This window comes from Carcharhinus amblyrhynchos, chromosome 5 (genome assembly GCF_965287045.1).
Source record: "Carcharhinus amblyrhynchos chromosome 5, sCarAmb.v2.hapA, whole genome shotgun sequence".
Classification (NCBI taxonomy): Eukaryota; Metazoa; Chordata; class Chondrichthyes; order Carcharhiniformes; family Carcharhinidae; genus Carcharhinus; species Carcharhinus amblyrhynchos.
This window is the reverse complement of record NC_137328.1, coordinates 87,506,353-87,521,584: the sequence shown is the minus strand read 5'-3', so window position 1 is coordinate 87,521,584 and position 15,232 is coordinate 87,506,353. Positions and strand designations below refer to the sequence as shown.

At 40.7% G+C, this 15,232-nt stretch overlaps 1 protein-coding gene across 7 annotated transcripts in view; it reads left to right on the top strand.

Moving 5' to 3' along the window:
• Positions 1-15,232, top strand: part of adgrv1 (adhesion G protein-coupled receptor V1) — a 524,573-nt gene that overhangs the window by 119,067 nt on the left and 390,274 nt on the right. For 6 of the 7 annotated variants that reach the window (XR_013886686.1, XM_080189139.1, XM_080189138.1 and 3 more), the window contains exons 28-33: positions 347-953; positions 5,873-6,088; positions 7,317-7,532; positions 9,540-9,784; positions 12,422-12,603; positions 13,686-14,497. Coding sequence is in view for 6 of the 7 variants with exons in the window: in XM_080189139.1 (XP_080045265.1) it covers positions 347-953; positions 5,873-6,088; positions 7,317-7,532; positions 9,540-9,784; positions 12,422-12,603; positions 13,686-14,497 (2,278 nt within the window). In the remaining variant the exon portion in view is untranslated. The remainder of the gene's footprint in view (positions 1-346; positions 954-5,872; positions 6,089-7,316; positions 7,533-9,539; positions 9,785-12,421; positions 12,604-13,685; positions 14,498-15,232) is intronic. The other variant, XM_080189140.1, reaches the window with a different exon arrangement.

Genomic DNA, 15,232 nt, shown 5'->3' with positions numbered 1-15,232 from the left:
CGATGTTGTGCCGAATATGATGCCAAATAAACTAATCCCTTCTGCCTGCCCTTGGTCCATATCCATCTATTCCTTGCATATTCATGTGCTTATCTAAAAGCCCCATAAATGCCCTTACCATGTCTGCCTGCACCACCATCCCTGGAAGTGCATTCAAGACACTTACCACTCTCCGTGTAAAGAACTTGCTCCTCACTTTTTCTTTGAACTTTCCCCCTCTAACCTTAAGTGCATACCTCCTAATATTATTATAGCGCCTTACATTGTGGGACACATTGGAGAGACTTTAAAATTGATAGCCTGCATTATACAATGTATGAGTTTAATGTATTGCTTGAATTTTTAGGTTGTACGAGCTGGCGGTGCCCTATCCCAGACTATTTTAGTTTGGAATGTCGTCTCTGATCCTTGCAACGATTTGATCAATATCCATGGCAATGTCACATTTGAAGAAGGACAGTCTCTAGCAGGCATTGTGCTGCAGGTGGCTCCAGATGAAGTTCCAGAATTGGATGAAGAGTTCATTATTTACATAAGTAATGTTTCAAAAGGGCGTCTGGGAAGTCTGACAAATGCTACTTTGACAGTTCTAGCGAATGATGACCCCTATGGTGTGTTCATCTTTTCGGAAAGAAGTCGACCAGTTAGAGTTGAAGAGGAAGACCAGAATGTGACACTGACAATTGAGCGCTTAAGTGGACTCAAGGGCATTGCCTTGGTCACGTATTCAACTGTGCATGACACAAAGTCAACTGATTTGCCATATTTCATTGCAAGGGGAACAGAAGAAAGTGATTACCTTGCCATATCTGGGTCTGTCATCTTTGAAGCCAATCAGACAGCAGTTAATGTAACCATTCCCATATTGGATGATGTAGAACCTGAGCGACCAGAGTCTGTATTTGTCCAGCTGCAGAATGTTGTGCTGCTTAAGGGGGAGCAGGACAGGCCAAGTGAGTAAGCCAAAACATTTGGTTGGATTTTTATTCTATTTTATTCTTCACCTATTTTTGTTTCTTTATTCATTCTTGGGATGTTGGCATCGCTGGCTAGGTCAACATTTATTACCTACACCTAATTGCTTTTGAGAAGATTGTGGTTTTGTACCATTGCAGTCCATGTGATGTAGGTACATCCAGAGTGCTTTTAGGGAAGGAGTTCCAGAATTTTGACCCAGCGACAATGAAGGAAAGGCGATAATTTCCAAGTCAAGATAATGAGTGGCTTGGAGTGGAACTTTCGGGTAGTGATGTTCCATGTGTTTCTGCCCTTGTCCTTCTAGATGGTAGTGACCATCGTTTACAAAGTGCTTCTTAAGAATTCTTGGTGAATTTTTGCAGTGCATCCTGTATTTGGTACACACTGCTGCCACTGTGCATTGATGGTGGAGGGATGAATGTTTGTGGATGGAGTGCCAATCAAATAGGCTGCTTTGTCCTGGATAGTGTCAAGCTTCTTGAACGTTGCTACAGTCACCCAGGCAAGTGGAGTGTACCCCACCACAATCCTGCCTTGTGCCTTGTGGATGATGGATGGACTTTGGAGGGTCAGGAGGTGAGTTAATCACCACAGATTCCTAGCCTTTGTAGCCACAGAATATATATGGCTAGTCCAGTTTCTGGTCAATAGTAACCCCCAGGATGTAGATAGTGGGGAATTCAGCAATAGTAATGCCATTGAATGACATGCGGCAATGGTTAGATTTTCCCTTGTTGGAATGGTCATTGCCTGGTACTTGTGTTGTATGAATATTATTTGCCACTTGTCAATCTAAGCCTGGATATTGTCCAGGTTTTGTTGCATTTGGATATGCACTGCTTCAATATCTGAGAAGTTACAAATGATGTTGAATGTTGTGCAATCATCAGCAAACATTTCCACTTCTGACCTTATGATGGAAGGAAGGTCATTGATGAAGCAGCTAAAGATGGTTGGGACAAGGACCCTACTCTGAGGAACTCCAGGAGCTGAGTTGATTGAGCTCCCACAACCACAACCATCTTGCTTTGTACCAGGTATGACTCCAACTAACAGAGGGCTTTTCCCCCCTACCCCCCCTTGACTTCAGTTTTGCTAAGGCTCCTCGATGCCCCACTTGGTCATTTGCAACCTTGATGTCAAAGGCAATCACTTTCATCTCACTGCTGGAGTTCAGCTCTTTTGTCCATGTTTGAACGAAGTCTGTAATGAGGTCTGTAGCTGAGTGGTCCTGGCAGAACCCAAGTGAACGTCTTTGAGCAGGTTATTGCTAACAATTGTTGTTTGGTTCTATTACTTGAGTGGTGATCGAGAGTAGACAGATGAGATGATAATTGGCTAGGTTCGATTTGCCCTGCTGTTTTAGGACATACATAGGTATTGCTGTCAGCCAGATGGTAAAATAAGCCACATGACCCCATTAATTTATCCTACACTTAAAGCTATATTTCCACAACAAAATAATCTTACTCATTTCATAATTGTGACAGTAGCTCCTCTCCCAAATAAAATATTTCTTTAACACAATAATCTGCCACAGAAATTGAGTTCTTTAAAATGTGCAGGATGTAAGGAAGCCTTCTAGTTGTGGTTTTGCAGCTTCAACCTTCAAGTGATTTAAATGATATCCCATCCAAATTGTACTGAATTACAATCCTCATGTCCGGCACAAAGTATATGGTTTAACAGGTATAGATGGTGGCACAGTGGTTAGCACTGCTGTCTCACAGTGCCAGGGACCAGAATTTGATTCCCAGCTTGGGTGACTGTGCGAATCCTGCACATTCTCCCCGTGTCTGGTTGGGTTTCCTCCAGGTGCTCTGATTTCCACCCACAGTCTGAAAGACCGGCTGGTTAGGTGCATTGGCTAAATGCTCCCTTAGTGTACCTGAACAGGTGCCGGAGTGTGGTGACTAGGGGATTTTCACAGTAATTTCATTACAGTGTTAATGTATGCCTACTTGTGACACTAATAAATAGAGTTAAATCTAAAATGTAATTATAACCATAATACAGTACAGTGCCTGATTTATGTTTGCCTAAATTAGATAATACTGTGTTAGTCTGGAAGTGGTCATGCATCAGTATGTAGATGTGGAATAACATTCACTTCAAGACTTACCTTGATATGCATATGAACAAATGGGATATAAGTGGTTGGTCTAGATAGGTCAATATGATTGGCGCAGGCTTGGTGGAGTGCCGAAGGACCTGTTCCTGCACTGTCCTGTTCTTTGTTCCGAAATGATAGAATTTGTTCCCATGCTTACTGTAGTTTATTGATTAAGGTTGTTCACAGATCTATTCACATGTTGGATGACTGATCTAAGGATTGTCTAAGGAATCAAACATATAAGGGTAGTAATTGTAATGGAAATATCTCGATCATTAGATCACTGGCTACATGCCAAAGTTATCCATTCTTTTCCTGAGGAGTTGAGATGATTTTTAATTTATTTAGTTTATAAATAAATTTCTCCTATATAGGTTATAATTGAAAGATTTCTGTCCACTTATTTCAAAAATGACTTGTTGGTTGAAAAGGGAGTACGAGTACTTACATTGCTGAAAAGAGAAACATGTTGCTGATTAGGGCACGTTGCAAAACGCAAAACAAAATGTCTACAGTGAGATGTGATATTGTAATTGGGCAGCACTTGCTGATCAATCTTGAATGCACCAAAACTACAGAAACAACTAATTTAAGATAATCAGTCAAGCTCATTAAGTGGCTCATTTACACTTGCTAGAAGTGACATATATTCATACACAGGTTCCCAGTTGCTTCAAACAAAGGAATATGTTCAAACCTTGTGCCTTTTTTGAATTACCCCAGGAGCATGGAAGCTTGAAGTTCTCGACTGCTTTCTCCTTGCCCTATCAGAACAAATCCACATCCTTTTTCCTGTTGTGTAAACTCTTGTTATCATTTGAAATTTGTCATTCTTATGTTTGTCGTAATGAGTGCAAGACGAAAAACTTCAACAACATATCTGTCTTTTCAGTATTATTCTAATTCTTTTCTACCTAATGGCTGTTAATAATGGCTATATAAGCTCTTGTTGATCAAGTGTGTGCTATCATCCAAATGCCCAACTTAAACTCTTCACATTGTTACTGAATATTCAAGTGCCAGGGCAGTAACATATTGTTTTCTGAACCAGTATTATTGTTTGGAAGAAAATTGCCAAGCAGATTTTATTTTTAAGACTCTTACTATTTATGCCACTGAGGCACTACAATGGCAGTTGTGTGGAGAGAGGTTCAGCAAGGATTACGGAGGAATGCCAACAGCAAGCATAGAGGCATGTGTTTGCCTATAAAAAGGCTTAGCTACAGTTTTACACAAATTTATATCCCATATTATCTTGCTTACTATCACTTTAATCTGATATAAAAAAAACTAACCAGGTGGTTGATTCTACGTAAGAGAGAAGACCGGTGCAGAAATAAATTATTTAAAATATTTTCACTTTTGAAATAGGTATTATCTCAATTTAGATTGCTAATGTTAAAGTTAGTAGGGTATTTTGCCCTCTTGTGGAGACCTGAATACTAGTTTATCCTCACTCAGAAAGGAGCCGCTCAGGTTACACTAACTCATGGTGTAATTGGAATCGGAGAATCTCTACAATACAGAGAAGATGCAGCCAGGTAATTGTTAATAACTCCTTTAGAAACCTGACAGATTGGAATTCGTTCTTGTCCCAAATATCGATTGGAGCTATCCCAGCTGAGAAAGTTGTGTACAGGCTTATCACTCGCCAGTAATCATTTGCTGGGAAATTTACTTGCAGAAAGTGTTAAGATGTGAGCCTCCTGGATTGGCTGTTCAGTACCATTTTAAAAAATTGACATCTTGAAGAGTGGACACAGCACTTTTCAGTGCTGGTTCAAAGATGTTGATTGCTTTAATAGACAATAATACAATTGACTGAGCAGTTTTCCTATTTTGGAATGGTTCATAATCAAATTTTAATATCTGAAATATCAAATGAGCAGAAGAGAGCTCTGATTTCTGATAACTAGGTTCCTGTCCAGTGGGAAACTTGTATCCTTTTGAAGTGAAGTGGCGACTCACTGTATTGTATCCAACTTGATGTCCTGGTGTGGGTTCGTGAATTGAGCTGCAATTTGTACAAAGGGCCATAGGCCAGAAACTTCCATGGTGACAGCAGCCCAACCCCCTGGCAGAAAGATTGGTTTGTGAGCCGACCTCTGCAGGACTGGGAAACTTTGACCCAATTTAACAGCTATCACTTTGTTAATTGTCCCAAGTCGTGGCTTCTGCCTGGGAGAAAGTCTGGCCTCTGAGAGCTTCTGTTCAATCAGGTGGCCAACTGGAGTGGTGGCTATCTCTAGGCTTTCAGCCAGTCCACCATGAAAATTATTACTGCAGGCTGGACCCCAGATAAGTGGGGCAGTTTGGCTGAGGCCAGTCAGAAAAGCCTGGGCAAGGGGGTTTGAGGGCCAGTGACCAAGAGGCTGCCAGGATTTACTTTGTGGTCTCACAACATGGCCTGCCTGCCTCCAGCTTTCTGCCATTTATGAAGTATGAGTGATGATGGGCATAGGTCTTTGTAGCCATCAGCTGCCTCAATTGGCCTCAAAAGGCCTCAGTTGGCCCCAGGAAGGGTGGGTTGCTCAACACCTATCCTGTTGCTGGTAAAATACCAATGGAAGCAGATAGGTTGGGTATTGAGGACTGGGGAAGCACAGTTACTGTAATATTCTGGCCTCAGTTACCAAACAATCCAGAGCACGATCTGAATGTAAAAATCTGTGGACGAATCAGTGATAAAACAACTTGTTCTTATGGAAATTTTGGGGGAATTTTCACATGGATTAGTGTAATAGGATGCACACCTGTGATGACAGAAACTCCATCTTTTAGTTGCTGGTTCTCCCCGCCTTGGAACAAAGGATGACATCATGGCTCATGTGATAATCAATGCCAACGATGATGCATTTGGGACCCTGCAGCTTTCTACTTCTGCTGTGCGGGTTTCTGAAGATTATGTTGGGCCGATAATCAACGTGACCAGAACTGGAGGCATATTTGCAGATGTTTCAGTAAAATTCCAAGCTTTATCAATGACTGCAAGAGTTGGTAAGAGACATTTACACCTACTAATACAACACTTAGAGTTGAAGTCTTTTTCTGTACTTTTTTTATTCATTCATGAGATGTGGTCATCACTGGCAGGGCCAACATTTATTGCCTGTTCCCAATTGCCTTTCAATTTTCAGGGGGCATTTCACAGCCAGTCACATTGGTTAATTTGCAGTTATTGGTAATATGATTTTGGCTGTGCTGTGAATCAGAGTTAAGAAAATCAAACATTGCTTGCTTGGAAATGGTAAGAGATCACTTTGTAGCTGGAATTTTCCACTCATGATTACCAGTTAGCTTTCTATATGCCCCTTTCTTTGGCAGCGCCATTGGCAGCAGACCCTTTGGGGTGTTCTTATGGGAATTCACATTCTTCATAAAGTCCCTTCCACCTTTCCCACTTCCTTCAGAGACACCGTCCAAACCTATCTCTTAAAGCTAAGGTTCCGTGCTTGTTTTCCAAATGTCTATTTGTGTTTTGAAATTTTTTTGACATTATAGATGCAATATGAATGCAAATTGCTTTTCTCAAGAAATGGAGGTTAGGGAATGAGATTGGAGGCCAGATAATACCTCACAGTGAGGGGAAAGTGAGAAATTATAATGAGTCAAACTGATCTACTGCAGCCAGTTTTAGAGAAGAATTGATGACAGGCACATTCCTTTGATTTTGGTTGGGAAAGTGTATTGCAAGGTGTAGAGACTGAGAGATGAAGGCAAAAGATCTGGTGCCTCACAGCACCAGGACCCTGGTTTGATTCCTGGCGGAGTCTGCACGTTCTCCCCTTGCATGCATGGATTTCCTCCGGGTGCTTTGGTTTCCTCTCACAGTTCAAAGGACATGCTGGTTAGGTGCATTGACCATGTTGAATTCTCCCTCAGTGTGCCCGATCAGGTGCTGGAGTGTGGCGATAGGGGATTTTCACAGTAACTTAATTGCAGTGTTAATGTAAGCCTACTTGTGACACTTACAAATAAATAAAAATTAAAAAGAAAGGCTTGTGAAGGCAACACCTTCCCCAGTAAAAACTGGTGCATGTTTCATACTTTTGTGGTCTGCAGTTTTTCTTTTAAAATACCACAGCCCAGTAATAACTGAAATTGTGCAAACATAGCAATTCTGGAAAGTGTTGAACACACAAATCTGCCACTGAGAGAGAATAAAATATGTACATACATTGTCCCTTAAGAAAATTTTTGAGAGAACTTTTTTTGTATTCTGTAGGTGAAGATTACAGTATAGCGTCTTCTGATGTTATCTTACTGGAAGGAGAAACAAGTAAAGCTGTGCCAATTTACCTCCTTAATGACATAATTCCGGAACTTGAAGAGTCATTTCGTATTGAACTTGTTAATGAGACCACTGGGGGAGCTGTGCTTGGAGCTGTTACAGAGGCAACCATTACGATTGAGGCTTCAGATGACCCTTATGGAACTTTTGGTAAAATCAAAAGTTTAGAAATCAAATGGTAGTTGTTGAAACACATGGTTACAACCAGATAATTTACCTACCTTTAGACAATAATTAGGATTAGATTGATAACAGAGGTTGCAATGATGGATCAACAAGGCTTTGTTCACGAATGGAATTAAAAGATTGAATATCCAGATGTAGTTATACTATGGGTATGCTGCTTATAAAGATTTTCCAGTTTTAGCATGTTTTCTTAAAGTTAGCTATTAAACCTGTAACTTAATCCCATCTATTCTGCAGTGCGTCAAATCAATATAAATTTATATTCTTGAAATCCAGTCTTAGCTTATATTGTTCCTACATCAGGCTTTACATCTAGATCCCATCAAAGTGTGTTAAATGTGTAAAAGGCTGCTTCTTAGCAGAAAGTAAGACTGTTAACAATCAAGCCAAACTGATCATTAAGGGATAATGTTCCCTCTCAACTAGTACCAGTGATGGTGATTGCCAGAAAGCCAGCTAGTCCAGACTGAACTGGCAGCTGAAGTGTTGTTATTTTTGATTCATTCTTGGGACATGGGTTTTGCTGGCTGCCCAGCATTTATTGCCCATCCCGAGCTACGCATGGGAAAGTGGTGGTGAGCTATCTTTTTGAAATGCTGCAGTCCACTTGCTGTTATTGTTGTTTGAAAACATCAGACTTGAAAACACAAAAGCTTTCAGGTGTGCCAAATGCATGAAACTGCAGTGATATGTTCCACATTGTTTGGGTTACATTGTAGAGACACCCCACCACCTGAGCATTAAAACTTCAGATTGCCAGCGGTATGCCCATTGTATCTGTGTTGATCATGTGGTGAGATTTCAGAAGATGCCATCAGCCAGCCTAGCTGACAGGTGGGACAGTCTGAAAGACACGCTGGTTAAGAGTATTGGCAATAGTAAATTCTCCCTCCGTGCACCCAAATAGGCGCCGGCGATATTAATGTGATTCGTGACACTAATGAATAAACTCTATGTGAGCCCCGATCTTGTGTGAGCAGAACCCCTCACCCCTCACCTGCTATTTTCTAAAAGACTCAACTGCTGCTTGGCCTAGCTGTTCAGGCTGTTTGAATAAACCCTCATTAATTTTTTTTCATGAAGTGCCTGTTTTTTATTTTATCAGTGCGTTTGTGACGTAAGTCAGTTCCATTGTAAAAATGGCAGTCACTTGGGATCCACAATATGTTGACAATATGTTGAATGGGTCGAAGGCCCAATTATTGGTGAGACTTGGGCCACCAGTACTGGTACATGTATCTAGCATGCTCTTATTTTAGGCTCATTAGTAGGCCAAAATTATTCAACATCTCATTTGAAATGCAGCGCCTTGAATAGTACAGCAATCTCTTGATGAAGTATCAGACTAGATACTGGATGGCATGTGGCTTAGTGGTTAATACTGCTGCCTTGCAGCACAGGGATCCGGGTTCAATTCCAGCCTTGGGTGACTGTCTGTGTGGAGTTTGTACATGCTCCCCATGTCTGCATGGGCTTTCCCTCAGGTGCTGCGGTTTCCTCCCACAATCCAAAGATGTGCAGGTTAGTTGGATTAGCCATACTAAATTGTCCCTTTGTATCAGGGGATTAGAATATATGGGTTATGGGAATAGAGCTGGGTGGGATTGTGGTCAGTGCAGACCCGATGGGCCGAATGCCCACCTTCTGCAACTGTAGGGATTCTAGATTGTATGCTCAGTTCTTGGAATGGAGATTTGAACATATGACTGACCGACTCAGAAGTCAGAGTGCAAACAACACTGCCAGTCTGGTGGGCTATATGGATCACTTTCCCAGAAAACTCAATCAGATTATTGAGGCAGGATCCACAAGTCCCAAAGGTTAATAACTGTCAAACTCCCTGAATGATTGCAAATTGCAATTCATATGGTACTGTCCGATACCTTGAACTTATTTATGTTGTGTTAATTTAAGTAATTGGTTTGGAATCTGAAGATTGAGTTAACCCTAATGGCTTTTTTTTTGTTGTAGTTTTTGAAAGGACAGAATTTATTGTTGAAGAGCCAGAATCTCAAACTACGAAGATAAATCTGCCAATTGTTCGAAATGCTGGAACACTCGGTGCAGTCACAGTCCATTGGATTGCCACAATGAATGAACAGCAAATTACCAGTGATCTTAAGGTGGCTTTGGGTGAGGTGACTTTTACTCCAGGACAATCTATTCAAACTTTGCAGTTGGAACTCTTAGCAGATGATTTCCCTGAAATTGAAGAGGTAAAGACAAAATGCTTTTAAATAGGTGAATGGCCTACGACTGCCCTTGCTTTTTATGGTCTTATAGACTAGTTTTGTGAAATATGATTTCCCTTTCATCAATCCATGTTGACTATGTCCAATCATATCATTATTTTCCAAGTCTCCAGTTATTGCATCCTTTATAATAGCTTCTAATGTTTTCCCAACTACAGGCAGGGAACTAACAGGTCTGTAGTTCCCCATTTTCTCTCTCTCTCCCTTCTTTAAATATTTAAGTTACATTTGCTCCTTTTTAGTCGGCAGTAGTTTTCACAAAACTGTAAAAATTTGAAAGTTAATTGCCAATGCAGCCGTTAACTCCATAACTTCCTCCTTCAGCACTTGCGGGTATAGCTCAACAGGTCCAGGAGATTTATCAATCTTCAATCCAGTTAACCTTTCAAGTACTACCTCTTTATTAATATTAATTTATTTCAGTGCCTCAATTTCACAAATCCTTTGGTTGCCTAGCATTTCTGAGATATTTTCTATATCTTCCATGAAGTGGAGATGCCAGTTTTGGATTTCGGTAAACAAGATGAAAGGCCACATGACACTAGGTTATAGTCCAATAGGTTTATTTGAAATCACAAGCTTTGAGAAGGAAGGAAGGAAGCAGTGCTCCAAAATCTTGTGATTTCAAATAAAGCTGTTGGACTTTAACCTGGTGTCACGTGACCTCTCATTCTTCCATGAAGACAGTTGCGAAGTCATTTTTTAATTCCTCAGTCATTTCCCTGCTCTTCGCTATAAGTTCTCCTGTCTTCACCTGTAATCAGCCCACACTATTCCCAGCTAATCGTTTCTTTTTCACATACCTAAAGAAGCTTTACAGAATGCCTTTATGTTTCTCGCTAGCTTGCATTCCATATTCTCTCTTCTGTCTTTTAATCAGTTCGTTTGCTGGATTCTAAATTGCTCCAAATCCTCAGGCTCATTACTTTTTCAGGCATTTTTACAAGCCACTTCCTTTGATGCGATGCAATCTTTAACTTCTTTAGTTAGCTACAGTTGATTCACCTTTCCCATCACATGTTCCTGTCTTAGAAGAACATATGACTGTTGAAGACCATGCATTTCTCCTTTAAATTCTAGCCATTGCCTGTCTACTAACAAATTTTTCAGTATATTTTTCCAATTCGCTACTGCCAATTTGCCTTCATGCCTTCATAGTTTCTCTTGCTCAGATTTAAGATCCCAGTTTCAGAATGAAACGTAGTGTTAAATTCTATCATATTATGGTCACATTCTATCATATTATGGTCACCATCTTCAGCTGTTTCATCGATGAACTTCACTTCATCATAAGGTCAGGAGTGGGGATGTTCACAGATCATTGCACAGTAGTTAACACCATTTGTGACTTCTCTGATACTATATGAAGCAAGCCCTAGACAATACTTAGGCATGGATCGATAAGTGGCAAGTTCAATTCATGACATACAAGTGGACATGGGGAGGATGTTTCCACTGGTTGGAAAAACCGGAACCAGAGGGCACAACCTCAGACTAAAGGGACGATCCTTTAAAACAGTGAAGAGGAGGAATTTCTTCAGCCAGAGAGTGGTGAATCTTTGGAACTCTTTGCTGCAAAAGGCCATTGAAGTCAGGTCATTGAGTGTCTTTAAGTCAGAGATAGATAAGTTCTTGATTAATAAGGAGATCAAGAGTTATTGGGAAAAGACAGGAGAATGAGGATGAGAAAAATATCAGCCATGACTGAATGGCAGAGCATATTCGATGGGCCGAGTGGCCTAATTCTGCTATGTCTTATGGTCTAAGTGCCAGGCAATGACCATCTCCAACAAGAGAGAATCTAACCATCCTTCCTTGATGTTCAGTGCCATCACCACCTCTGAATCCCCCGCTATCAGCATCCTTGCAGGGGGTTACCATTGATCAGAAACTGAAGTGGACCACTGTTTAAGTACTCTGGCTACAAGAGCAAGTCAGAGGCTGGGAATACTGTACAGAGTAACTTAGCTCATGTTTCTCTGAAGCCTATTCAGCATCTACAAGGCACAATTCAGGAACGTGATCAAATATGCTGCTTGCCTGGTGAGTGCAGTTCTATGGACCCTCCAAGCTGGATGAAAAAATGCTCCTCTGGCCCCACTAGGAAAATCACTGCATTCATTACGTCTGTCAATCTTTGCTCCCTTGTTGCTGCTGTACATCATTTTCCTTTTCTTTCTGATGGATAGACCAGTGATATTTAAATGAGGATGATAGCAAATCAAAACTCTACCCATTTGGTTTTCAATGGATATTGCTAAAAAAAGCTATTTGTTCAAAACAGATTTATCGTAAAGAGACAAAAATATATAATGCAGACAGCATTTTGCAAGTCAGATCTCTACATCTTTCACATAGCCTGTAATGGCGTTTTATGGTGCAATTGACTTATTATATGTTAGACATGAAGGGTATAAGAAGTCCAAATAAATGCAAGGGAATAGAGCAAATTGATTTCTATCAGTAAATGCTTATTTTTCAGCTGGGAATTTCTAGAAAATAAGGGTTAAATTTTTCACCTGGAATTATGGAAAATGTAACTTTGGGTTGATTTTAATATGGCTAGTATACTAATTTTAAAGTGATTTCTTCCCAAAACAGGTCATACAAGTGACGCTTACCCATTCCACTTATGGAAGCTCCATTGGGAGGGACAATGTGGCAAATATTATTGTTCCAGCAAATGACAACCCACACGGTACTGTCCATTTCACACAAATGGTGTACAGAGTTCAGGAACCACTGGAAGAAAATTCCATAACAAATATCACAGTGAGAAGAAGGTGTGCTGCACGCTGTGAGAGTTTACCAATTCAATCCATCTTTTTGTGACATTCAGATCATAACATAATGGACAGTATTTTGTGAAAAGAATAATGCTGAGGTCAAACAATGCTCACTATTATAATGGAAAATCTGCATTTCCAGGTTTAACTATCGTTCAAAGTGTATTATGGAGTTAGCCTAGACCTGAAATCATGATAATGTCAGGCTCCACATTTAAGTTGATGATGCCTAACATAATATCACTGCTTTTGACCTCTTTGCTGCCCATGAGTTGTCAGACTTGTTACTTGAAGGTGGATTGGCAATGCTAAATTCCCTCTTAGTGTCCCAGGATGTATGAGTTAGGGAGATTAGAGGAGTAAATGTGTGGGGTTACGGGGATCGGGCCAGGGGTGGACCTGGGGTACACCTGGGGTACAATGCTCTTTCAGAGAGTCAGTGCAGACCTGATGGACCAAATGGTCTCCTTCTGCCCTGGAGGCAATAAAAAGAAATGCATTGCTTGGTGACCTGTAATTTCCTCCAATTCAACATTGGCATGACCAAAGACATTGCCCGCCAGGAACTCTGGCTTTTTTTGCATGCCCTGCTCTCTTTGTATCTCTATAAGCAACTGTACCTTCTGCCATGTGGATCTGGAGGTCTGAAATTCACCCCTTAAGCCTCTCTGCCTTCCAACTCACTCTGTTCCTTTAAGACACTCGTTAAACCTACCTATCTGACCGTAGCCATCTGCAAAATATATACTCTTGGCTTGTTAATCTTCATCTAATTATGCTGAAGTGAAGCTCCTGATAATTTTCCTGCATTGTAGTGATTTATAAAAGCCAGTCTTGTTGATAGCCCGTTGCATTAATTAAGTCTGTATGACAGATGAGCCTGTAATGCTGAAGTTCATCCAGACTTTTAAAATTAATTTAGAGATACATTTTGTTGACATTGGCTCATGCTTCAACTGAATACTGAGTTCCAAGCACTATGACAGTAACCTGCTTAGAACTAGAAATGCAGTATGTTAAGGTGGGACTTATACATATTTTCTAATAAAGCAATTAATTGTGCTTGCTTTCCAATGTAGTGGAGGCCATTTTGGGAAATTGCAAATATTTTACAGCACCTCCAACATTGATTTTGTGAACCTATTGATAGAAGAGGGACAGGACATCTTCTCTTATTATCAACCCGCAGTCCCTGGAATTGCAAATGGCCAATCTGTTATTCAGGAGAATGTTTCTCTGGAGAGAGATGCTTTACGTGCCTGTGCAGCTCTTTGCCTCAAGGAAGAAGCTTGTTCAGCCTTTTCATTTGCAAATATCTCTGGGATGTCCAAGTGCTCCTGGGTAACTTCATTGTCTACTGTACTGAGCAACAGTACAGAATTCATGACCTATCTCAAAAATAGCTCAAGTGTGTCCACTCTTCTGAGTGCCCAGGCAACAGCCGGCAGTGATTATGAGCCAGTCACTGGATCCTGGACAATCATGCATGAAGGCAATGAGTTTGCAAATCTCTCTGTTTCAATCCGAAGTGATAGTGCACCAGAACGTGATGAAGGATTTGCCATTTTGCTTGTAAGCGTGGAACTGGTGAATGAAGTGGTTATCCTAGCAAATCGACCTACAATTGGCCATCCAAATACCTCCACTGTTGTGATAGTAATGAACGGAGATGCATTTGGGACCTTTTTGATTTACAGTACAAATCCTAATGCCACAGATGAAGGGCATTATCTTGAAGTAACAGAAGAAAGTCAGGCAACTATACAACTGGTCATAGATAGGCGTGGTGGAAGCCTCGGTGAGGTAACTGTGGAGTGGAGCGTGGTTGATGGCACAGCTACAAAGAATGTTGATTTCATTGGTGATGGTGAAATTTTAACATTTGCAGAAGGTAGGACTGTTATGTATATATGAATTAATAATTCTTTTTCTGATTTCACTGCTTTATCTTGAATGCATGAAGGGCTACACATAACATGAAATACATTTTTGGAATGTTGCATTACAGATGAGACCTTACTGACATTTTAGCTTTCTCTCTTAGTACTCCGTTTCCTTTTTTCCCTCATCTTAGATTTGGTATCCATCAGATGGTATGGCTGGAGTATTTGTATGGAATGTAGAGCACAGAAACAGGTCATTCAAGCACGCAGGTCAATGCTTGTGTTGATGCTCCACACAAATGTCCTCCTGCCTCACTTTGTCTCACCTTATCGATTACAGGATATTTTTTTCACCCTCATGTCCTTATCCTGCTCCCTTTTAAATGCATCTGTCAAGGTCGATATCAGACAGCTTTTTCACACCAGCTTTCTTAAAAATTAGTTAACAGTATCCGATTTTCATTGGATATTGAAGTATGCAAAATTGTTTCAATTCTGCTTTGATTATTTTAATACATGTTGAACAAAAAAAGGATTCTGATTTTCGCAGATGTCTGGTACTTTGAAAATCCCTTCTTTTGGGTGGCATGTTGCCACAATGGTTAACACTGCTGCTTCACAGCTCAGGGACCTGGGTTCAATTCTGGCCTCAGATGACTGTCTATGTGGCGTTTGCACATTCTCCCCATTTTTGCATGAGTTCCCTCCCACTGATGTGTGGGTGAGGTTAATTGGCCATTCTA